The 23301-nt window shown below is 46.9% G+C and overlaps 1 protein-coding gene across 3 annotated transcripts; it reads left to right on the forward strand.

The window, feature by feature from the left end:
* Positions 1-102: 102 nt before the first annotated feature.
* NANS (N-acetylneuraminate synthase) lies at positions 103-21777 on the forward strand. 3 transcript variants are annotated; one of them, XM_023242490.2, is made up of 6 exons: positions 103-313; positions 4500-4715; positions 15984-16083; positions 16897-17051; positions 19538-19804; positions 20533-21539. In XM_023242490.2, the coding sequence occupies exons 1-6, from the start codon at positions 182-184 to the stop codon at positions 20557-20559; spliced, it is 897 nt and encodes a 298-aa protein (XP_023098258.1). In that variant the 5' UTR covers positions 103-181; the 3' UTR covers positions 20560-21539. The 3 variants fall into 3 exon arrangements, with proteins under 3 accessions (XP_023098258.1, XP_023098256.1, XP_023098257.1); XM_023242488.2 differs by lacking the exon at positions 20533-21539 and adding an exon at positions 21547-21777 and having other exon boundaries at positions 104-313; XM_023242489.2 differs by lacking the exons at positions 103-313; positions 20533-21539 and adding exons at positions 3158-3516; positions 21547-21777.
* The last annotated feature ends 1524 nt before the right edge of the window (positions 21778-23301 follow it).

Here is a 23301-nt window from a genome sequence, read left to right on the forward strand (position 1 = left end):
TACGGGTGGCTCCGCCCCCTGCCTCGATTGGCTGGCGGGATCGAGGTGGGGCCCGCGGATTGGCTGCGCGGCGGCAGGCTGACGTGGCGGAGCTGACGTGCCTGGGCAGGCCTGTGGTCCCCGCTGGGCTGCGGACCGGACTCGCGGCGGGCAGTGCGGCGCCGGAGCGCAAGCCGCCGCGATGCCGCTGGAACTGGAGCTGTGTCCCGGGCGCTGGGTGGGCGGGCAGCACCCGTGCTTCATCATTGCCGAGATCGGCCAGAACCACCAGGGCGACCTGGACGTGGCCAAGCGCATGATCCGCACGGCCAAGGTAAGGGCAGAGCCCGCGAAATAGAGGGCGGGGACCGGGGGCGGGGCCGCGGGAGAGCTGTAGGCGGGGAACCCGGACTACGTTCCTGTGCCTCTCGGTGCACTGTGTGCGACCTTGCGTCCAGCTTGCAGTTGCGTTTCTGAATCTTTGGAATTCTCATCCCTCTCCACGCTCCTGACTGCATTACAGCAGTTGCCTCCTAACCCGACCTAACCCCCTTCTGATGGCACCGTGATCTTTCTAAAACACAGGTTTGATCAGGTCATACCCCTGCCTCACAACTTCAGGGGCTCCCCGTTGGCCGCGGGTAGAGTCGAAACCCTTTAACATAGACTTCAAGACCTTAATGACCTGGTTCCTTCCTGCCTATCATTTTTCATCTCTGATATCTTTCAGCGACAGTGAATTACTTCCAGGAAGTTCTAGAAGTTCCTGGAAGTTGCTTTGGTCTCTCTCACTTGCCATTCTTTGTGTTTGGAATATGAAAGGGTTAAAATGCTAGGACTTTGGTTTCAAATTTGGACGCCACCACTTATAAGCTGTGTGAACATGGGATAACGGTTACTTAACCTCTGTGATCCTCAGATTCATCATTTGAAAATCGGCTTGGTAATAGTACTTAACCTCAGAGTGGTAAAGATCAAATGAGATGATTTATGTTAAGCTCTTAGCACAGTACTTGGCACAGAGGACTCAATAAATGTAGCGATAGGAGGTTTATGCATATTATTAACTGCTCCCTCTTGGCAAATTTCTACCTCTGTACAGATCTACTTGGATGCTTTTTCCAACCCTTCCCCTCAAGGATGGGCCCCTATCCTTGTTCCCACCAGATTGCATTGCCATTGTCTAAGTTTCTTTCTCTCTTGTCTTAGATTGTGAGACACTTGAGTGGGGGGACTGTGGTGTTTTCATTGTGATTCTAGCCCCCAGCATGAGGTCTGCACTGTGATTCCTTGGTTTAGAGATTGCTCACTGCATCTGGTTTTTTTTCCTCTTCCCTTCAGTCAAAGCTGTTCACCTGATGTCATCAGTTGTGATTAGGTTTTCCCTTACTCTTCTTTGTAGAGTAACTCTGCTTTTATGGAAGTCTACTGAATCATAAAAACAGTTTCTTTTAAGCTTATTTATTTGTTTTTGAGAGAGACAGCAAGCGGGGTAGGGGGCAGAGAGAGGGGAGAGAGAATCCCAAGCAGGTTCTGCACCATCTGCGCAGAGCCCCATGTGGGGTTCGAACTCACAAACTGTGAGATCATTACTTGAGCCAAAATCAAGAGTCAGATGCTAACTGACTGAGTCACCCAGGCGTCCCCATAAAAAACACTTTTAAAGAGTGACAACTGCTGATGTTTTTGAGTGCTTACCCTATCAGATACTGGGCTAAATGCTTTAAATGCACCATCTCATTTCATTCCCACAATACAATATACATGGTAGATGCTGTTGGTCTCATTAAAAATTTTTTTTTAATGTTTATTTATTTTTGACAGAGAGAGACAGAGCGTGAGTGGGGGAGGGGCAGAGAGAGAGGGAGACACAGAATATGAAGCAGGCTCCAGGCCCTGAGCTGTCAGCAGCACAGAGCCCCACGCAGGGCTCGAACTCAGAGACTGCGATATCATGACCTGAGCCGAAGTCGGTTGCTCAACTGACTGAACCACCTAGGTGCCCCTGTTGGTCTCATTTTAAAGGCGCAGAGAAATGACTTGCCTAAGGGCACACAGCTAGTAAATGTTACATTGCATAGCTTTGCTCCTAGCCAGAGGGCTCTAGCCTTTGTGCTATAACATTGTTTTCTAGGGGGAAAATTCCTGCTCTTAATTTAGGGAACAACCTGTTTGTGGAGATGTGACCTCTGAATGCTAAAGTTGTAAAAATACCTAGAGATGTTGAGGCCATGGAAAGAAACAGAGTTGTTGTTGTTGTTGTTGTTGTTGTTGTTTTCCTGCTCTTTTAATTTTGGAGGTTAGTTTTGGGACGGGGGAGGAGAATGAAGAGGTTGAGGCTTTGGTGTAGTGGAAAGAACACTGGACTGGAGTCAAGAGAACCATTTACTAGCTGAATATTCTTGGGCGGGTGACTCCTCCTCTCTAAGCTTCAGTGTCACTTGTTTCATAGCGTGTGCTTGTTTTTGTTTTTAAATTTACAGTAGTGGACTCTTTTGAAATCTTTTGTATTTTAGGATTTTTTTAAGTCTTTGTTGCCAAATAAAGTCACATTCCATGTTTAGTTACCCAGAGTTGCTCAGACCATGAAACGAATCTATTTGCAATATTAAAAGTTGAGTTCATTCAATTATTTTTGTTTTCTTACAGCAAAATATTATTGTAATTATATGCTATATATAAAATATAAATGTATTATAATTAGAGGTTGCCTAATTGAATGTACTTTTAATTGCCAAATTTTGCTGCAAATGGAGCATCACACCTTGGCCCGTCTGGAGTTCTGCCGCTTGTCATTTGCCAGGAGAGAATCCATAAAACCTTGAACAGAGAAACCATCAACATTTTAGTAAAACAGGGACGGGGATTGTGTTTTCTGAACCTGGAGTTCACCGTAGAATTAAACAGTTAAAAGACATCGCTCAGTTTTAGGAAAGAAGCTGAGGAAAGCAGAGGAAGACCCTGCTCTCCTCCTCATACAACTGCTGTCTTGTGGAATGTGGTAGAACTTTCTCTGACCTCTTGTCTTTAGTAGTCTCTGCCACTTTACTTTTCTCATCTTGCTGTAAAGGAAACGTTTGCCCAGAGCCGACAAGCTATTTCACTTCTTGAAGGTAAGTCCACTCCTTGAGGTAGAGCTGAGAAGCAAAGGAGGCAGGAAGCAGCGCTCTGTGGGGCCCTACCCCCTGGCTTGCTGGAGGCCTGGCTGTCCCAGCGAGATCCAGGTTGCAGTCAGGCTGCAGTCAGGTTGCAGTCGTGAGCCAGGAGACAGACCTGTCCTGCAGCCTTAGGGAAGCAGTCTGTCCAGTCCAGCCAGAGACTCGCTGTGCAGCTGTACTCGGGTCACTTTGGGCCTGGGGATCTTCCTGTGGACAATGAGAGCTCTGTTGCCCAAGGTCACTTTCAGTTCTGTGTTTTGAATCTTCCTGACCATGCCATCTTGTGGCCTTTCCAGGAGTGGGAGCAGAACTGTTAGCACAGATATTTCTGGAGCTGAGGTTTTCAGCAGCGTGAATAACTCTGTCTCCCTAAATGTCCGTGAGTTGAGACTTCAGAGGGTTTTCCTTCATCTTTCTATTGAGTAGTTTTTAAAAGCAATTTTAAGAGCTTGGGGGCTGTGTGGCAATAGAATTATGACTTTTAGAGTCGGACAGTCCAGATTTTATGTTATAGTTTCTGTTCAGCAAGACTGGAACTTAGTTCTAAGTCTTGTTTGTTTGCTTTTTGCTCCAGAACCTCTTGTTCAAACAAGATGCCATGCAAAACACACAAGTGCAAAACAGCTAAAGCAGAGCTGTCTGTTTCCTGCCCCATAAGGGGCTCCTCAGAACGGTGAAGGGTCCTGGAGCTGGCCCAGAGCTGCTGTTTATGTAGATGGAGACGCCGAGTCCAGAGACAGGAAGTGATTTCTCCAAGGGTTAGCAGATTCTGACTTCCCCTCAATTCTGGCCTAGGGCTCATTTTGCTATCCTCTGCTGAGTTACCCAACTTAAAATCTTCTTTAGCTCTTGAATTATTTTCAATATTCTAATATAAAATAAAATTTAAAAAGCCTTCATTTTTTCCTTTTTGCATTTTAAGGGGGAAAAATAGGGGGAAGCTCCATCCCCAGCCTTTGTTTCAAGATTTTCTTCCTTCTGCCCCTTTTGCCACTGTCAGTCAACCTTATTTTTTTTTAAATACTTACTTACTTACTTACTTACTTACTTACTTATTTATTTATTTATGGAAGAGCACAAGCAGGGGAGGGGCAGAGAGAGGGAGGACAGAGGATCCGAAGCGGGCTCTGTGCCAGCAGGCTGGCAGCAGTGAGCCCGATGTGGGGCTCGAACTCACGAACCACGAGATCATGACCTGAGCTGAAGTCTGATGCTCAACCACGCAACCGACTGAGCCACCCAGGTGCCCCTCAGTCAATCTTTATATTTAAAGTTACTGATGTCAGAGCAGTTGCCCCAACATTTCTCTCCTCTGTGAGAATCTAGGACAAGTCACTGAAGGAGCCCTGTTGTGTGTTGCAGGAGTGTGGGGCCGATTGTGCCAAGTTCCAGAAGAGTGAGCTGGAGTACAAGTTTAATCGGAAAGCCTTGGAGAGGCCCTACACGTCGAAGCATTCCTGGGGGAAGACGTATGGGGAGCACAAGCGCCACCTGGAGTTCAGCCATGCCCAGTACAGGGAGCTGCAGAGATACGCCCAGGAGATTGGCATCTTCTTCACTGCCTCTGGAATGGATGAGGTGAGTCCTCATGATTCCCACTCTGTTACTTGCCACTTTAGCAGACCCAGGGGACAGCAGGCGGCCTGGTGGCTTTTGGCCTAGAGTCGGCTCCAGCCCTTGCTTGAGACTTTTGTGCTTTCTGGACCTAGAGTTCCCCATCACATTAACCATATCAGTGCCCCACTAAATGGGAAGCCAATGGGAGCAGAGGCCCAGTGAGGTTTTGTGGGAGGAATACCAGAAGTTTCCAAACCAGTTGTCTTTGGGAGTGGGGGGCAGCCACACCGGAATCCCTGAGTCCCTCAAAGCTTGTGGGAGACCCGTGCCAGACCAGTTTTCTCCCAGTGGAAAATGGCCTGGACTAGGAATCAGGAAACCTCCATTCTGATAGGGGTCCGGCACTTGCTGAGTGGCCTTCGGTGATTTGGATGGGGGACACTGGTGTCATCCTGAGTTGCTCACAGAATGGCATGCTGACATCCTGGAAAAGTCCAGCTGGTGCCAAGTCTCAGGTCCCATCTGCTTTGTGACCTGCCTCTGTGAGATTCTTTCATGAATTCTTTTTTGAATGTAAAAACTGTAATTGTAAAAATAATAGATAATCACAGAAAGTTTAGAAAACTGACCCATAATCCCTATAGGATGGTTCTCTTTGTAGATTTCCTCCTGAAGTCTTTTATATACATGTTTCATTGCCTGGTTGCTACATTTGTGAATATTTAGTTGTGCATGCTTTTCCCATTTACCATTATATCACCAGCTTTTACCCATATCTTGTTTTTTCTTTTTTCCAACTTTATTGAGATATAATTGACATATAAATCCCCACATCTTGTGCTTAAAATTTTTAATAGCAATACAGTGCTTCTTTTGAGGATTTATAATGTACCTAACCGTTTCTCTACTTTTGGACATGTGGGTCAGTTCTTTGCTGGACGTGGACGTGGACATCGTTTTTCTGTGTTTTGTGTTGTTTGCTCGGGATAGCTTTGCAGACATGGATCATTAGATGAAACCTATGAGCATTTTTATGACTCGAAACATCTGGAATTCTTTCAGTTGATCAGAATATTTGAAACACTTCCATTTCATTCTGTGGGCCTCTCTGACCATTTGTGCCACTGTTCCAACCCCAAAACAGGGCTGCAAATTGAGCTGAAAAGAAACGGAAGTCTAGCGTAGGCTGTTGGTAGTTTTTTTTTTTTTTTTTTTTAATGTTTATTTATTTTGAGAGAGCGAGCAAGTGAGCATGAGCAGGGGAGGGCCAGAGACAGAGGGAGAGAGAGAGAATCGCAAGCAGGCTCCTCACAGTCAGTGCAGAGCTCAATGTGGGGCTTGAACTCACGAACCTTGAGATCGTGACCTGTGCCAAAATCAAGAGTCAGACGCTTAATTAGCTGAGCCACCCAGGCGCCCCACCTGTTGGTAGTTTTAACAAGGGTGGGGAGGCAGAGAACCTAGGCATCTGTGGGAAATGACACATCCAGGCTTCAGTTCTGTGGCCCAAATTCATCCCTTAATTTGCAGCTTTCATAAGCATGACATTCTTCAGCTCCAGTTGTGCATTTGATAATCATAATTTTCTACTTTTGAGTTATATGTTACGGCTTACAGAGCATCTTGCCGTCCAGTAAATATATTTTATCCCTACTGTGCCCCACTCTGCAGATGAAGAAATAGAGGCTCTGAGGGGCTGGGAGGTTTGTGCAAAGTCACACAGCTAGGAAATGGGTCTTGAAGGCAGATCTGATGTGTGGTACCATGTGCTTTCTCTGGTCCTTCAGTTCTGCCTGGGCATCCGTGCAGGTGTGTGTGGCTTTGCAGAGCTCAGCAGAGCCTTTGGGCATCTCCCTTGCTCTTTGCCTCCTTGATGTTGATGGCCTGAGAGTCTCTAAGCCCAAAAGCTTTCCTGGAGACAAGGGGAGAGATTTTTTATGGAAAATGTTCCTAAAGAGGTTGCTGGGCATTTTTCTGATCCCAGTTTAAAGAGCACTTCCTCTGGGAATTCTTCCTGTTCACTGGTTTGATTCAGGCCCCTCCAGATGTATTCTTCTGGTACTCTTGTAATTGCATACTCTTGTGTGTTACTCTTGTGTGTGTACTCTTGTGTACTCTTGTGTGTTAACTCCTCCCTACTAAACTCCGAGCCCCACAGCATCCCTGGTGCCTGGCGTGCAGCAGGTGGTTGGGAAATACTTGTTGAAGGAATAAATGAATGAACCAAACAAAAAGGGTTAGTGGAGTTTTTTTTGTTTGGTCTTTTTTAATAGTTCATTTTTGAGAGAGAGACAGAGCACGAGTTGGGGAGGGGCAGAGAGAGTGGGAGACACAGAATCCAAAGCAGGCTCCAGGCTCTGAGCTGTCAGCATAGAGCTCGACATGGGACTCACACTCATGAATGTTGAGATCATGATCTGAGCTGAAGTCGGCCTCTTAACCAACTGAGCCACCCAGGCGCCCTAGTGGATTTTTTTTAATCAATTTTTTAATTTTATTTAAATCCAAGTTAGTTAACATATAGTGTAATAATGATTTCAGGAGTAGAATTTAGTTACTCATCACTTATATAGTTTTTATCAAATTCTTAAACGATCTGTAAATTTAAAAAGTTTAAGCAGGAAAGAATGTGGGCTTTAGGATCTGAAAGACTTGGGTGTTGTTTTTGGTTTTACTATTAGCTAACATTTCTTGAGTATTTACAATGTACCAAGTTCTGTGCTAGGTATTTTAAAAATATCAATTCATTTACTCCTCTTAGCCTCTTCAGATAGGACAATTTTTTAAAAAAAATAGTTATTCATTTTTGAGAGAGCATGAATGAGGGAGGGGAAGAGAGAGGAGGACAAAGCATCGAAAGCAAGCTCTGAGCTGACAGCAGCCAGCCCATGTAGGGCTTGAACTCCCAAATCATGAGATCATGACCCGAACTGAAGTCAGACACTCAACCGACTGAGCCACCCAGGCGCCCCGGGTAGGATAGTTATTATCCCCATTTCACAGGGAGGGTGTCAGTAGTTACTGATCAGCTAAGCCAGGCCGACTCCAGAGCCCTCCTGCCTGACCACACTCTCCTTTCATCTCTCTGGGCCCGTTTCCTCTTAAGTAAAGGGCCACGCATTGATTAAAATACAGAACATGCAGGCCTTGTTTTCTGGAACTGGTGAGACCGTACGTGTAAAGCACACGTCTCAAGGCAGGACTAGGTCTGTGTGTTCACCGTGAACTCAGATCCTGACATAGTGATCCTGGTACATGCCAGTACCTGCTTAGTCAGTGCCTTGGTGGAAGGAAGCTCACACCTAGAAAGTGACATTTGTTTTCATAACATGCCTGTTTCGCCTTACTGCGGGTTCGTGGCGTTTTGGGATTGCCCTTTAGCAGTCCCTAGGACTCAGGCACTCAGAGACAACTGAGCCCCCGTCCTCAGAGGGCAGGTTTGGGTTCAGGAAACTACTCATCCTTCCTGTGCTAAACGTGAAACTTTTGGTCTGATTGACTTAGTAACGAGTCAGTAATGGGCAGGTTTGTTTCTGTAGGGCCCACAGAGCTCTGGAGAGAATTTCCAAAGAAGATTATAACAAATATTTTGGATCCCTAGTGTTGTCTTTGCAATAAGCACACAGCCTTTCCCAGAGTGGCTACTTTAAGAAGCACTGGCATTTGGAGGACTGAGTCCTGCCTGATCTTTCTGTTAAAACTAATTAGCCTCGGGGGTGTACTTGCCCCCCTCCTCCACCACATAATTGCTTCCCCAGGACAGTTTTCCTAAAACCTGACTGTATCCAATATTGAGTCCATAGAAGGGGGAAGTGGAAGAAAGGTCATGTGGGAATTCCGCAGCAGTGACACCTGAGACCAACAATAACACATGAGAGTAACGGGAGGAGTGTGGCGGCAGTTCTCAAAGTGTGGTCCAGGAACCGTGGGGGAATCGTGAGCCCTTTCAGAAGCTCCACCAGGTCCAGACTATTTTCGTAGTGATACTCAAATGTGATTTGCCTTTTTCACTGTCATACTCTCCCACGTGTATAGTGGAGTTTTCCAGAAGCTGCATGATGTTCGATGACGCCATTCCACTGGCAGTACCTGAGGAAAGGTATGCTGTATGCTCTCTGTTTTAGTAACAGCTCTTTTCACAGACCATACAGTTCACCAATTAAAGCTTACTTTACAATTCATTTGTTTTTATTGCTTTTTTAATGTTTATTTTTAAGAGAGAGAAAGTGAGCAAGTGAGTGGGTAAGGGCAGAGAGAGAGAGACACACAGAATCTGAAGCAGGCTCCAGGCTCCGAGCTGCCAGTGCAGAGCCCCGTGCAGGGCTCGAACTCACAAACCATGAGATCATGACCTGAACCGAAGTCAGACGCTCAAGTGACGGAGTCACCCAGGTGCCCCCAGTTTCTCGCATGTTCACAGAGTTGTGACTATCACCGCAATTGATTTTGGCGCTTTTTTATCATGTACCCGTAAACAGCCATTTCTCAATCCCCCCCAATTCCCTCAGGCCTAGGCAACCACTAATCTGCTTTCTGTCTCTATAAATTTGCCTTTTCTGGACATTGCATATAAACAGAACGAGACAATATGTGGTCCTGTGTGTCTGGCTTCATTCACACAGTAATGTGTTCAAGGTTCGGCCGTGTTGTAGCGTGTATTAGTACCTCACTCCTTGTTATTGATGAATAATATTCAGTATTATGGATATAGACTACTTTTTATTTACCCATTTGTCAGTTGATGGACATTTGGATTGTTTCTACTTTTTGGCTAGCGTGACTAATGCTTCCATGAACATTCCTGTACAGGTTTTAGGGACATGTTTTCATTTCTCTCCAGGATATATGGTAACTCTGTGTTTAATTTGTGAGCAATTGCCAGACTGTTTTTTTTCCAAAGTGACTGCACCTGCAATCCTCCTAGCAGTATATGAGGGTTCCGGTGTCTCCACATCCTCACCAACATTTGATATGATCTGACTTTCTGATTCTAGATATCCTAGCAAGTGTGAAATAGTATCTGGCCGTGGTTTTGATTTGCATTTCCCTGATGGCTGATCATGTTGAGCATCTTTTCATATGCCTATTAGCCATCTGTATACCTTCTTCGGAAGAATATCTGTCAGATCCTTTGCCAATTTTTAATTGGGTTATTTGTCTTTATATATCCTAGATAGGAGTCCCTAATCAGATACAGATTTGTGGAAATGTTTTCCATTCTCTGGATCGTCTTTTCACTTTTTGATGATATCCTTTGAAGCACAAACATCTTTAATTATGATGCTGTCCAATTCATCTTTTTGTGTGTGTGTGTGCTTGTCTAGTCTTATGATTTAAAAATTTCTCAATTTTAAACCACATTGTGGTCTTGCTACATAGCTGTGAGTCTGGCTAAAGCAAAAAGTGACAATAACACCAAAGGTGGGAAGGACGCAGAGAAAATGGATCATTCATACATAGCTGGTGGGAATGTAGAACAGCATAATCACTCTAGAAAATCATATGGTAGTCTCCTTTTTTTTTTTTTTTTACATGTTTATTTATTTTTGAGAGAGAAATAGAGACAGAGCACGAGCAGGGAAGGGCTAGAGAGACAGGGAGACACAGAATCCCAAGCAGGCTCCAGGCTCTGAGCTGTCAGCACAGGGCCTGACATGGGACTCAGACTCATGAACCTGAGCTGATCCTGACCTGAGCTGAAGTCGGGTGCTTAACCGACTGAGCCACCCAGGTGCCCGGTAGTCTCCTTGTTTTAAAAACAACTCTATTTTAATACAATTCACATATGGTGTCATATCACAATTCACTCACTTAGAGGATACTGGTTGTTTCTTATAAAACCGGACATGTAAAAGAATTTTGTACCTATGTGTGGGGATGGGTTATGACTGAACTAACCATTTCATAATATATGTATATCAAATCATGTTGTACACTCAGAACTAATACATTGCACTGTGTCCATTTTATCTCAGTAAAAAATAACCATTTATTGCATACCTGAAAAAAACACTACCACAAACTAGATGTGTGCTCATCATGTTGCTTGCCGTGCGTCATTTGGTAATTTCTCCCAAAAGAAATGAAAACGTGCATTGACATAGAAAGCTGTACATGCATGTCCATAACAACTTTATTTGTAACAGCCCCCAAACTAGAATAACCCAGATAGTTCTCTGGTAGGTAGGTGAATGAACGGTTCCAGCCATAAAAGGGAGTGAACTGCTGATACATGTTGTGGCTTGGATATATCTCCAGGGTATTACGTTGAGTGAAAAAGCCTGTCTCAGAAGGTTGCATACTATACCGTTCATTTTATGGAGCAATCTTGAACTGACGAAATTACAAAGGTGGAGAGCAGAGGAAGGGTTATCGGGGTTAGGGAGGGGAAGGAAGGCAAGGGGATGTGGCTGTAAAAGTGTAATACATGGGATACTTGGAGTGATGCCACAGTTTTGGATTGTGACTGGTAGTCGTGAGTCTGTGCACATGGTAAAACTGCATAAAATTAAATACACACACACACACACACACAAATGAATACATGTAAAAATGGTGAAATCTGAGTAAGATCGGTAGACTCTTCTCAATGTCAATTTCCTGGTTGTGATTTTGTGTTCTAGTTTTGCAAGATATCACCATAGGGGACAACTGGGTGAAGCGTACATAGGAATTCTCTGTGTTATTTCTTAGAGCTTCCTGTTAAGCTAAATTATCTCAAAATTAAAAGTTTAAAGTTAAAAAAGCCCAAATCCCTTAGTTTTAATTTTAATTCAATAAATATAAGTAGCTAGAACCTACATAAACAAAAGCCCTGTAGAGTCCGTAGTAATTTTAAAGAGTGTAAACCTTTGAGACCCCATGCCGAATGTCACATACCCAGGCCGTTTGATCTCATGGTTAAGTGCTTGGACTCTGGGGTCAGATTTTGAGTTTGAATGTGGTTCCGCCTGTCATTCTGTGTGGAGGTTGTTGAACCTCTTTGTGCTCCTGTTTCTTCGGCTGCTAAGTAGGGTTAGTACCTGAACCCATCTTGCAAGGTTGTTGTGAGGATGAAACCTGATTGTTGATATACAGCATAGCACACAGCCAGCACTTAGCAAACATTAGCTACGGTGAAGGTAGGCAACCTGCGCCGAGTGTCAGGATGCCTGGCTTCTTAGCCTGACTCTGCTCTGAGTTGATCTCAAGTGTGAGCTTGTGGAGACCCTTCCCTCTCTGGGTCTCTGTTTCCTTTCGAGTGTGACCCGCTGCCGTCCAGGGGCTCTCCCAGCCGGAGAAGAGGTCCCTAAGGGCACTTACACCTGGAATGAGGACTTTCCTTCTCAGTCCGTGTCGCCAGGCGTGTGAGCTCCAGGATGTGGACTCTGAAGGAGAGAGGGCACCTCCTTGCATCTGTGAGGCTGCCTGGGAAAAGTCACCTCTTTAGGTCTTTAGATGGTTCGCTCGTAGGTGGCTTGGAGCTAGAAGCAGGAGCAGCCGGGGAGATGGAGGAGAGCCCGGGGATTGGTGGGCGGCATCTGCCTCTCAGCCTTTCCCTTCGGTTCCTGTCCCTCTGCTCCCCAGGAAGCCCTTCTGTGTGTGTGTGTGTGTGCGCAGCGTGTGCTCTGCAGCCACACTGCCTGAGTTCAGGTTCTCAAGTTCACACTTTGTGGGTTCAGGTGCCTCATGTGACCTTTTTGAGCTGCAGGTGTCCCATCCGTAAAAACAGGATAATAAAGGTGCCCGCCCCACGTGGCAGTGGCGAGGTGTTGGGTGCGAGGGCCGTGCCAGACCTGCATCCACCGAATGATGGCCATTCTGTTATGCAGAACCCTTTGGGGTTGTTCTGTTTCACACTGTGTGGACAAAGAGGCTTCTCTGCCCTGGGAATGCCATTTGTTCCCAAGGATCCTCCCGGCTGACCTGGGCGAAGGCAGTGAGGGGAAATGCATTCTTAAGAGCCTTTACAAGAGTTCATTTGTTTTGCTTACCACGTCCCTTTGCTGAACCTGCACGTCCTGTCTGCCTGGCTGTTGGAAATAGGTTGGTCCCTTGTTCTGTGTTTACCTGGCAGGTGGCTCTGAGTATTTACCCACCTTAACTTCCTTGTGGACAGTAGCCGTTTGTGGCGTGCCTGTTTTCTCCACTCTTTGTGCTGCCCCGAGGTGTTCTTCATATGCTGAGGAGAGGTTGTGGTGTCGTGGAATTTTATTAAGGCTGAGAAAACTACCAGGGCACCTGGCCAAAGCTGCAGAGAGGCTCGTGGGATGGGGCTGAGATGAGTAGAGTTTGTTTGGTCTAAATGGAGAGTTCTATTGAGAAAGCAAATGGAGGCCATGACGGTCGAGGTGGCTCCTGAAGGACGTGCTGCCCTCACACACAGGTGTCCCATCCTAGCAGAGGTGCCCTTTGAGGCGCCCTCTTTCCTCCTCTCTTCTTTCCTTTGCCACCTCCACCAGCAGGGCACCCCCCTGCCCAAGCCGTGATGCACTCTGACAGGGCCACGGGGAGTCTCGCGTCCCATGCTTCCCCCCCCCCTCATCATTCTGTCACGCTGGGCAGCTCGCCAGGACCCCGTTCTCCACGACTCATCACTCTGGGCTTCTTTTTCCTTTTCCACAGGATCCAAAAGCTGAGAGCAGGGGAAGGGGCTTTAGAAAAATCCCAACTCCTCTTCTTGCTTTGGTTACCCCTCAGATCTGTGGGCCATGATGCAGAAAGGGGACTCTGTGGGCACACATTATCGATCCTCGTTGATAATAATTATTACCAATTAATTCTTGGTAATAAAGCCTCCCCCCCCCCCCAATAAGCAAGGTTCTGAGTTGAATAAGTTTGGGAAGCACTGGAATTAAAAAAATAAAATGCTAGACAAGTGATTTCTTGGGACTCTGTAAGAGGGAGTTCTGGCATTGCAGCATTTCACTGAAACCAGGTTGCTGGTTGGGCCCTTTTCTGTGTATTAAGCCAGCTGGATGCCCAGGGAAGGTCTTGTCAGCAGAATTCCTTCCAGACAGACTGAAAGCCTTTGTGCTGCGGGGTGGGAGGGAGCTGTGAGGCTGCCTGGCCTCGCTGTACCCCTAGATGAAAAGGGGATGGACAGCAGGGTGGGCAGGACTAGGGGAAGCCAGGGAGTCCCTGGAGAACGGGGGGGGGGGGGGAGGTGGCACCGGTGCTAACCTAGCCTCAGGGGGCCTGGGCACGGCAAGACAGCCTCAGGATGGAAGGCTAGGATCTTCCCCATTACTGAGGTTGGCACCCTTTTTGCAGAGATGAAGCCACAGTGGCAGTGTTCGGAGTGACCGCTAGGTGGGACTGGTTCTCCGGGAGGACTGCAGACAGGCCGCTTTCCCTTTGGAGAGGAATTTGTCCCCTTTCTTCACTTGAAAACTAGAATTCCTAGCAGATTTTCCAGCCTTCGTAGGTAAGCTTCTGCAAAGTGTGTTCTCCTGCATTTGGTTTTTCCTCGCTCCTGCTTGCCCTGTGCCTCTCCTGAGTGGGCTCATCCTCTGTGCCCTTGGGGGCTCTTTCATCAGGAGCCATTTCTCTTAGAAGTTGAACATTATAAAGAAGAAAACTTAGCATAGGGTTTTCCCTCTTACAATAGAAAACACTCTCTCTATCTGCCAGATAGAATGAGAAAAGTGGGGGAAGTCAACTTTGTTCAATAAACACTTTAGAAGGAATGTTTTTCATCCTCCATCATAGGGCTGGTCAGCAGTGTGAGAGACACGTGAGCAGGAGAGGCCAGGTGGAACAACATGGAAGGGAGAAGAGAGGTGAGGAAGAAATAGCAGAGGGAAGACCGTGAGAACCGCAGTACAGGTAGTTTAGCAGGCTTGGAAGTGAGTGGAACTCAGACCACACTGGATGGCGTCTCTTGGACCCAGGGGTTTGTGAACTGCCTTTGAACTGTTCACTGGCTGGTTACGCACCGGGTGTGGCTTTCTGGCGGCTCTAACCTTCACGATGTTAGAGGATTTACAGATGAGGAAAGTTAGTCTCTGATTGCAGCCAGTGATTGGAGTAACTTATCACCTGCCGACAAGATGGAAGGAAGCTCAGGCAGCAGCGAGTTGACCTAAAGCGCCTGCTGGCCGAATGACCTCATGCTGTTCCTGGCCACCCTATGCCCTCTGGATTTTCAGGCACGGTGACCTAGCTCCTTGTAAAATAGGGTTCACGGAGCAGCAGCGGCGGTCTTACCCAAGAACTTAATGGAAACACAGGCCCTCAGGCCCCACCTTAACCCAGCAGAGTCAGAATTTGCGTTTCATCTGAGCGAGATCCCCAGGAGATTGGTATCCCATATTAAAGTGTGAGAAGCAGTGACGTAGCTGATCAGGCCTTCCAAACCTACTTCTGAAACCCAGGCAGCATTTTACAATAGATCAAACTTAGATATAGGGAAACATTCTGAGATATTGATTCTCCCCACTTCTGATTTCCTACTTCAATTTTTAAAAATCGTAAAAAATGTAGTTTTTGGGGTTTTTGTAATTTGATGACCAACTGAGACTTTTACTCTTAAAACTTGTGGCCCACTGATTCCTTTAGCAAGCGTTCACTGACACTTGCCAGTTTCCTGATCCTGAGTCTTACTGATGAATCCCAGTGGAGGTGAACGATGGTAAAGGGCCCTCCATAGGTAACCTCAAGCAGTGACGTTGTGTCAAAAAAAGTGGATGAGGTTTGTTTTTCCTGTGGGCAGCATGGTTTGGGGGCTGAGAGGGTTTGGGTTTGATGGGCCCTGCCAGCTGTGGACCACTATGTCAGGCCTGGGCCATAAAATGCTTCATTTTTTCCCCGCTTTTGGCAAGGATTGAAATGGCCTCTTTTCCTGGCTATTTGGTTTTGAGTAAAGGGTGAGGCCTTTGGGAGCCATTCAACTTTCTCGCCACCCAGTTTCCTGGGTCAGGATTAGGTTGTTCAACCCTTTTCCAGGTGTTCACTGGGCCCTGGGTCCCTTGGAAGGCAGCTCTTCTCACCACTATACCACCAACACACACTCCCTGGGTCCCTTGGGAAGGGACGTCTCGCCTGGGGTCTGAATCTTTGGCAGATCTCATCACCAGTACAGGCCAGCATGCAGTGTTGTTGGACAGATGGATGGGTGGCTAGGAATGAAAGAAGGTTTGAATGTGAATGAAAGGACTGGTAACACATCTTTGCCTGCTTTCAAGTTGTTGCGAGAGTCCCTCTTGCTGGGCAAGACCAGGGGGGTTTTCTGTTTGTGGCTCCTCGCCTGACCCGAGGGCAGTAATTTTGAACGGTGGTGAGAAAGAGCTCCTTCTTTGGTTTTTATAGATGGCAGTTGAATTTCTGCATGAGCTGAATGTTCCGTTTTTCAAAGTTGGATCTGGGGACACTAACAATTTTCCTTATCTGGAAAAGACCGCCAAAAAAGGTAAGTGTTTAATTTTTGCCCTAAAATGAGGGAGTCCAAACCTTCCCATTTTTATTCCTTTAGTAGAACCCGCTAATGAAGTCTCCTGAAGACAGACTTTAGAAACCTCTTTTCAATTAGCATATACTTCCACAGTTGCATGTGCTGACTTGAAAGAAATTAAGAATAAGTCAGTTTTGATAAGAACTTTTAAAATTAAAAATTATTTTATTGTGTTGATTTATATGAAATTGAGGATATGGCAGTACAGAGGAAGTTCTGACTTTGAGAAATAGTCTTGATCTTGTAGAGTATCTACCCTCCTCCATTATGGTTTGGAAAGTGGGTTTGCAACCTGAATCATCTCGTTTGATTCTCACAGCAGCCCTGGGACTGAAGTTGGTTATTTGATTATGATGCTTCATACTACTTCATAGATGAGGCATGCGAGGCCACACAGCTGGGAGGCTGCCGTTCCGGGGCTCACACATCTGCTCTCGAGTCGGGGGCAGTGCTCACCCGACCATGCTGTGCATACTCTTACCCCAGATTGAGATGCTCACCTTTCTCTGAGGAGTGTGAAATTCCTCTGCCTCCTTGATTCAGTTCACTTTGCTAAACAGTAATATTGAGGGTGAGGGGAGTCTCCATTTCCTCTGGGTTGAGGGCAAGAATCCACCAAGCTCCCCTCTCACCACGCAGCGGCTGGCACAGTGTTGGAGAGATGTCTGTGGAGTTCATTTGAATGATGAGACCAGCAATTGGGGTATGCTTGAGGGACAGTCAGAACCCCTAAAGAGAAAGTCATGATGGTGTTGGTGTTGGGTCACTCAGGCCGCCCAATGGTGATCTCCAGCGGGATGCAGTCGATGGACACCATGAAGCAAGTCTATCAGATTGTGAAGCCCCTCAACCCCAACTTCTGCTTCCTCCAGTGTACCAGTGCGTACCCGCTCTCCCCCGAGGACGTCAACCTACGCATCATCACGGTGAGCAAGCCGTTGTCTGACTGGGCCTTTTCTTGGGTCATTTACTGTGGGAAAGAGGGAGCCTTTGTTGTAACCAAAATTCTAACCCATCTTGACATGCTTCGTGTAATTTGACCCTCCATTCACAATCTCATAGTTATAGAATTAAATTAGAACCAACTGTGCAGTTAAGGAAGCAGATACATTCTAAAGAGGGTGATTATGAATTAAATTTTCTGAAAATCGATCTTAATTTTTCCCACTATGAAATTTTAGGTGTGAGTCCTCATAATTGCCTCTCTATATTTTCTGTATCGTGTGTATTGGCCATTAGAGGTCCCTCTTCTGTAAACTGCTGGTTCATACCATTTTTTAGTATGTTGTCTTTGGTGTCTATGTGTGTGGCAAAATACAAGATTTCCCATTTTAACCATTTTTAAGTGTACAGTTCAGTGGCATTAAGTACATCCACACCGTTGTGCGACCATCACCGCCATCCATCTCCAGAACTTTTTCATCTTCCCAAACTGAAACTCTGTCCCAGTTAAACACGAACTCCCCATTCCCTTTTCCCCCTGGCCCCTGGCAGCCACCATTCTGCTTTCTGTCTCCATGAATTTGACTCCTGTAGAGACCTCATCTAAGTGCAATCCTACAATATGTGTCCTTTGTGTCTGTCTTTTTGCACTTAATGTAATGTCTGCGAGGTTCATCCATATTGTAGCGTGTGCCAGTATTTCACTGCTTGTTGAGGCTGAAGAATATTCCATTGTGTGTATGTACTGCGTGTTGTTTACCCATCTGTCCGTCGGTGGACATTTGGGATGTTGCCACCTTTTGGCTATTGCGAATAATGCTGGTAGGAACACTGGTGTACAAATATCTGTCCGGTTTTCTTCATACTGAGTGGTAGGAGACCTTCTTGAAACTTCTGGCTTTTCCTTCTCTGCGCTGCTTGCCAGCTCTGTTGTTTTCTACCTATAATCCTGAGCCCCCCTGAGGCCCAGATGGGTTACAGTGACAGACTTGAGGGAGCTTTCTCTCTCCCAGGATTTGGTCTATCCACCTCAGTCATCTTACAGATGGTGAAATCCGGTCCCAGAGGGAAAAGGACTCTTGCCTGAGCTTTCACAGCGTCGTGGTGCAAAGCTGGGACTACAACCCTCTGTTTCTGGTTGTCTCAGGCCATCTCCATCCCTACGTGCTTTCGCCTCGTAGCACCTGAAGCTCCACTTAATTAGAAACATGTATATGTAATTATCATACAAAAACGCGGTCGTGATATTAGTGGAATTGCAAATATACACAGATACACAGTTAATCTTGATACTGCAATTAACCAGTGTCCTTTTATATTTTCCTTTTAGTAACAGTATTTGACATTCTGGCTTTTTCCACGAGAGTATAAGCTTTTGTGCATGTTGCTACCTACACAGTCTTCATGTTTAACTTAAAAAAAAAATTTGCCTTTTTTGAAAACGGACACTGCTGTCTCTTTACCTAAATTTGTGTCTCTCCCAGTTGGTGGTTTTTTCTCCATTTCTAGCTTATCTCTAAACCATGTTATTTTAAAAATTTAAACATGGTTTTAAAAAAAAACTCAAACAGCTCTGAAAACATAATCTAGAAAGTAAACGTGCTCTGGAATCCCATCCCACAGAGATCACTATAATGGGCAGTTTACTGTTTGAGACTCCAGATATTTTCCTTGATTTTCTTTCTCTGTGGAGGGTGGCCCCTCTTTCCATTCTCACCCAGGCTGCCGTCATGGCCTCTCTCGATACCAGGGCACAGTGAGGATTCAGTTGCCCGCTTGCCCCGTCCCGGGCCCGGTACAACCATGTCAGAGCAGTTTGACCCTGTCACCTGCATTCCTGTGTTCATTATGCACCCTACAGCCTGGTTTTCGGGGCCTTTGCCACTCAGCTGCCCTAATCTTATATCAAACCCCATCTGGGTCTTCCTACTACTCTTAAGCTTTCTGGTCACCCTCAATGACAAGACTCACTTGACGAATGTCTTTTGTTACATTCAGTGAATTCTAGATCACAGATTAGTTAATTAGTTAGCATTTCCACCAAAGGACTGTTTCGAGATTGGGCTGCATATATTATTGATGACGATACGTGTGCATACAGCACACTTGCTTTCAGCAGCTCAGGCTAATTAAATGTGACGGCTGCTTTTTGAATGAGTTTCGGCAACCGGCCGTGGTTCCGTTGTTGTTCCTGGTGGTTCGCGCGGTGTGAAGCATTCCTGGAGTGCATTCTTGGTAACGGTAGCCATTATTTTGGCAGCATTCCAGCGCGCTGAGTGCTTTTCGTGCATCCGGAGCAGCCCTGGACAGGTACCACTATTATCCCAGGAAGGAGAAGCTCAGAGAGCCTCAGCATCTTGCCTGTAGTTGCACAAAGAGTGAGCAGCTCAACTGGGACTTCAACCTAGCTCTTCCTGACTCTGCACTGTATGCATAATTTAGCCTTTTCTCTTTTTTTTCTATTTTAAAGGAGTATCAGAAGCTCTTTCCTGACATTCCCATAGGGTATTCTGGCCACGAAACAGGCATAGCGATATCTGTGGCCGCAGTGGCTCTGGGCGCCAAGGTTTTGGAGCGCCACATAACTTTGGACAAGACCTGGAAGGGGAGTGACCACTCTGCCTCGCTGGAGCCTGGAGAGCTGGCCGAGCTGGTGCGGTCCGTGCGCCTTGTGGAAAGGGCCATGGGCTCCCCGACCAAGCAGCTGCTGCCCTGTGAGATGGCCTGCAACGAGAAGGTGGGTTCTGCACAACTCTGCCAGGCTGCACTGCTCTGAGTGGGGCCGCAGTGGGCTTACGTGCCAGGGGAGTCAGTACCAACCCTGCCTGAGCCCGGGCCGACCGTCTGAGTGTCTCTGGGCTCATATCAGCCGCAGGAGAAGCTTGTCACTTAAGGGAGCCTCAGCAGTTTCTCCGGCCTCCTAGAATCACATTACGGTTTCCCACCAAGTCTCTGAAGCTTGTGGCGCCAGTGCTGTAGACACCAGGAGATGTAAGGGGGTGGGGGTAGAAGGCACCTGGGTGGTCAAGCCTGGGGTCCCTTGGAGTAGGTAAGCCTTGAGAAACAGTTGGGCCGAGGGGTTCCGTGAGGCACCGGGAGAAGGGCCTGTGATACACGGAGGCACCCCTAAACGGAGGAGGCCCTAGATGGACAGGGCCGTGTGTGGTGCAGGGGTTTGGCGACGGGGGGTGGGGGGGGTGCGCGAATCTTCCCTCAGGAGCAGTGTGAGCTGTGCAGCATTGACCTTCAGACAGAGGGGACGCTGAGGCCAAGGACTGCCTGGTTTGCTGACCACCTGGGCTTCTTGGAAGCCGTGGCCTAGACCTGTCCTGGCCTCTAGTCATACAGCCCAGTGTCCTGGGGCTGCCAGGACTGCAGCCGCTCCTGATCTGCTGTGGCTGTCTGGGTCGAGGCAAAGACCAAACACCAGGCGTGCGTGAAGAACGTTTTCATCTTTTATTCTAGTGGGGCCTGATTGCCTCCCTCAAATGAAAGATGCGAAGCACCAGGAGATGAAAATAACGGTAAAAGGAAACAGACCGCCTTGCAGAAGAAAAGGATAGAGAATCACACCAGAAATGCGGGAGAGTTGCGCCCTTACTTTGGTTTTGAGCCTCTTGGCTCCCTGGGCAAACAGCGATGGATGGTGGGACGCGTGATCGGATAACATCCGCTGACAGACCTTTTGTCCTGGCACTTACTTTTAGAATTGACTCCTTGGCCCTCACATGGTGCAGTGATTTGTTCAACAGCATTTAGGGACAAGACGTAGAAAGGCTGGTCATGAGCTTCTGGTACCCTTCATTCCCCTCGGCTGCCTGTCCTGCCTGCCTCTTCGTAGGCGGCCCCTTTTCCCGTCCACTGAATAACGGCACACTCGGTCTTTTGTGAGCCCTCCATATTCTTATTTTACCGAGCATGGTGGCTGTAAGGTTTGTGTCCCTTAAGAGCAGTGGGCCAGGAGTCAGATTCCCAGTTTCTTGCAACTTTGGCCAAGTTTTCTGCCCTCTATGGATCTCAGTTTAGTTTCTCCGCGTTTAAAATGAGATGTTGAACTAAATGATGACAAATCATAACGTTCACGTACTGGGAGCATGTTCCAGGTAGATGACATATATTATTACCACTAATTCTTGTAGTCGTCTGACATGCTGGAGGCACTATTGTTTCCCATCTTACAGAGAAACTCAGGCACGGCTTGTACCCACCTGAAGGGAATTTGGACCTGGCTCTGTTTGGCTGTATAATCTGAGCCCTTTCCTTTACACTTTATTGTTAAGGCCCCTCTCTGAGTCTCTAAGTTCACCCCACACTGGCTGAGTCCCCACTCTGTGTGAGGTTCTGTTCCAGGCACCAGTGGGAGAACAAAGTCCCTGCTCCCAGGGTACCTGTGAAGACTGGTCAGGGACCTTGGGTAGAAAACAACATGTTCCAGTGAACTTCTGGGAGGCTGGCACTGAGTCTTAATTTTATCCACAGCTGGGCAAGTCCGTGGTGGCCAAAGTGAAAATTCCAGAAGGCACTGTTCTAACGTTGGACATGCTTACTGTGAAGGTCGGTGAGCCCAAAGGCTACCCTCCTGAAGACATCTTTAGTCTGGTGGGCAAGAAGGTCCTGGTCACTGTTGAAGAAGATGACACCATCCTGGAAGAATCGGTAGAAAATCATGGCAAAAAAATCAAGTCTTAAAATAAAGTGCCGTTCTCTGAATTCTGAATTGCCTTGCTCGTACTGTCGGGGGAGGTGGGGCAGGAGTGATGGTCTCCAGAAACCTGGCTTTCATCTACTCCTCCTCCCTAGACACACAGTTTTGGGCCAGGCCCTGTCTCAATCCCGTAGGAGGGATACAAAGAGCAAACATGTCAGTCTCTGCTTCATGTTGGCTGGCCCAGAAGGGGAGGTGGGCTCAAAAGCAAATCATTGTTGTCCAGCTGCTGTGTGGGTACACGGGCGAAAGCTCACTGTACAAGGCCCTCTTCTTTAAGCCTTCTTTCATCCTGCCTATAAAGCCAGTCCACATGACCCCAAGTCTCCCTTCCGTCCTGACCTCCAGCTGTCTCTTCGCCGTTGCCCTTATTCTCTCCCTGCCCTGGGCCTCTGTATCCAGTGAGCTGTATAGTGATTGGTGGGCATCAGAGAAGGGGTTGGTCAAGCATCTTGCAGGCAGAGAAATGTTAAAAGCCTGCATATATCTGTGAGCGAAGAGAGAGAAATGATGTTCATTCCTTTCAACAATATGGAGGTTCTGCTCTGTGCCAGGCCCTGCTTTAGGTACTGGGATTCAGCGGTGAGCAGCCCACATTTCTTCAGGGAACTTCACTCAGATGCGGATAGATGCACAGCAAACCGTAAGCATAGTAAGTAAATCACGGTAAGTTAGAAGGTGCTATGTGCAGTGGGGGCGGGGGAGTGGGGAATAGGGCTGGGTAAGGGAGATGGGGGTGTGGGGCTTGGTGTATTTGTAGCTTGTGGTGATTTTTTAATACAGTGGTAATGCTGAAATCAGCCCTTCCCTAGTCCATAATGAAACCCAGCTAACAAGAAAAGATTCTCACTGCTTCATTGAACAACCGCATGACCCTTTCGTAGGGAGTCCATATTGGACTCTCCTTTGTTCTTTTGAATGAGTGCTAAGGTGAACAGTTCTTTTCAAATGTATTTCCAGATTCCTAATCTTTGTTCATATTTCTTTGACGTTGTTCACTATCACTTCTTGTTTCAAAGTGTATCCTTGAGTCTCTTTCCAGATGCATATAATTAGCCTTTTGAAGTTTCTTTACTTTTGAGTTTAGGGCCTCCCTCTCCTGTGGATCCCAAATCAGTTTCTGGAAAGGCACTGATGTTCGTAAGTGTGGGAGGGGTGGGGTGGGAATCCTGGGTTGTACTCATGTGTAAAAGAGAATGCATCAAATTGATGTGCTAAGAATTGAAGTGCGATAGTATCAATTTCTGGCCGGTGTTTACTTCATTTCTCCCTATAAGCAGCCTTGAGAAGGTCATCAATGTTTCCGATTCCATAACCTTTTCCTCTACAACAGCAGAGAAGGTGACATTTAGGCAAATATCTGAGACTTTCCTAGCAAGAAGAGACATGGGATGGTAGTAGAGGGATATTCCGGGGCCTGGAAACAGGATGTGGGTCTGGGAGGGAGGGAGGGATGGGCCTGACTTGGGCTCTAGCTGAGAATGTGGAGCACCTAGTTTCCAACAGGGACCCAGTCAGTTGCCTCTAGG

Source organism: Felis catus, chromosome D4 (assembly GCF_018350175.1).
Source record: "Felis catus isolate Fca126 chromosome D4, F.catus_Fca126_mat1.0, whole genome shotgun sequence".
Taxonomy (NCBI): Eukaryota; Metazoa; Chordata; class Mammalia; order Carnivora; family Felidae; genus Felis; species Felis catus.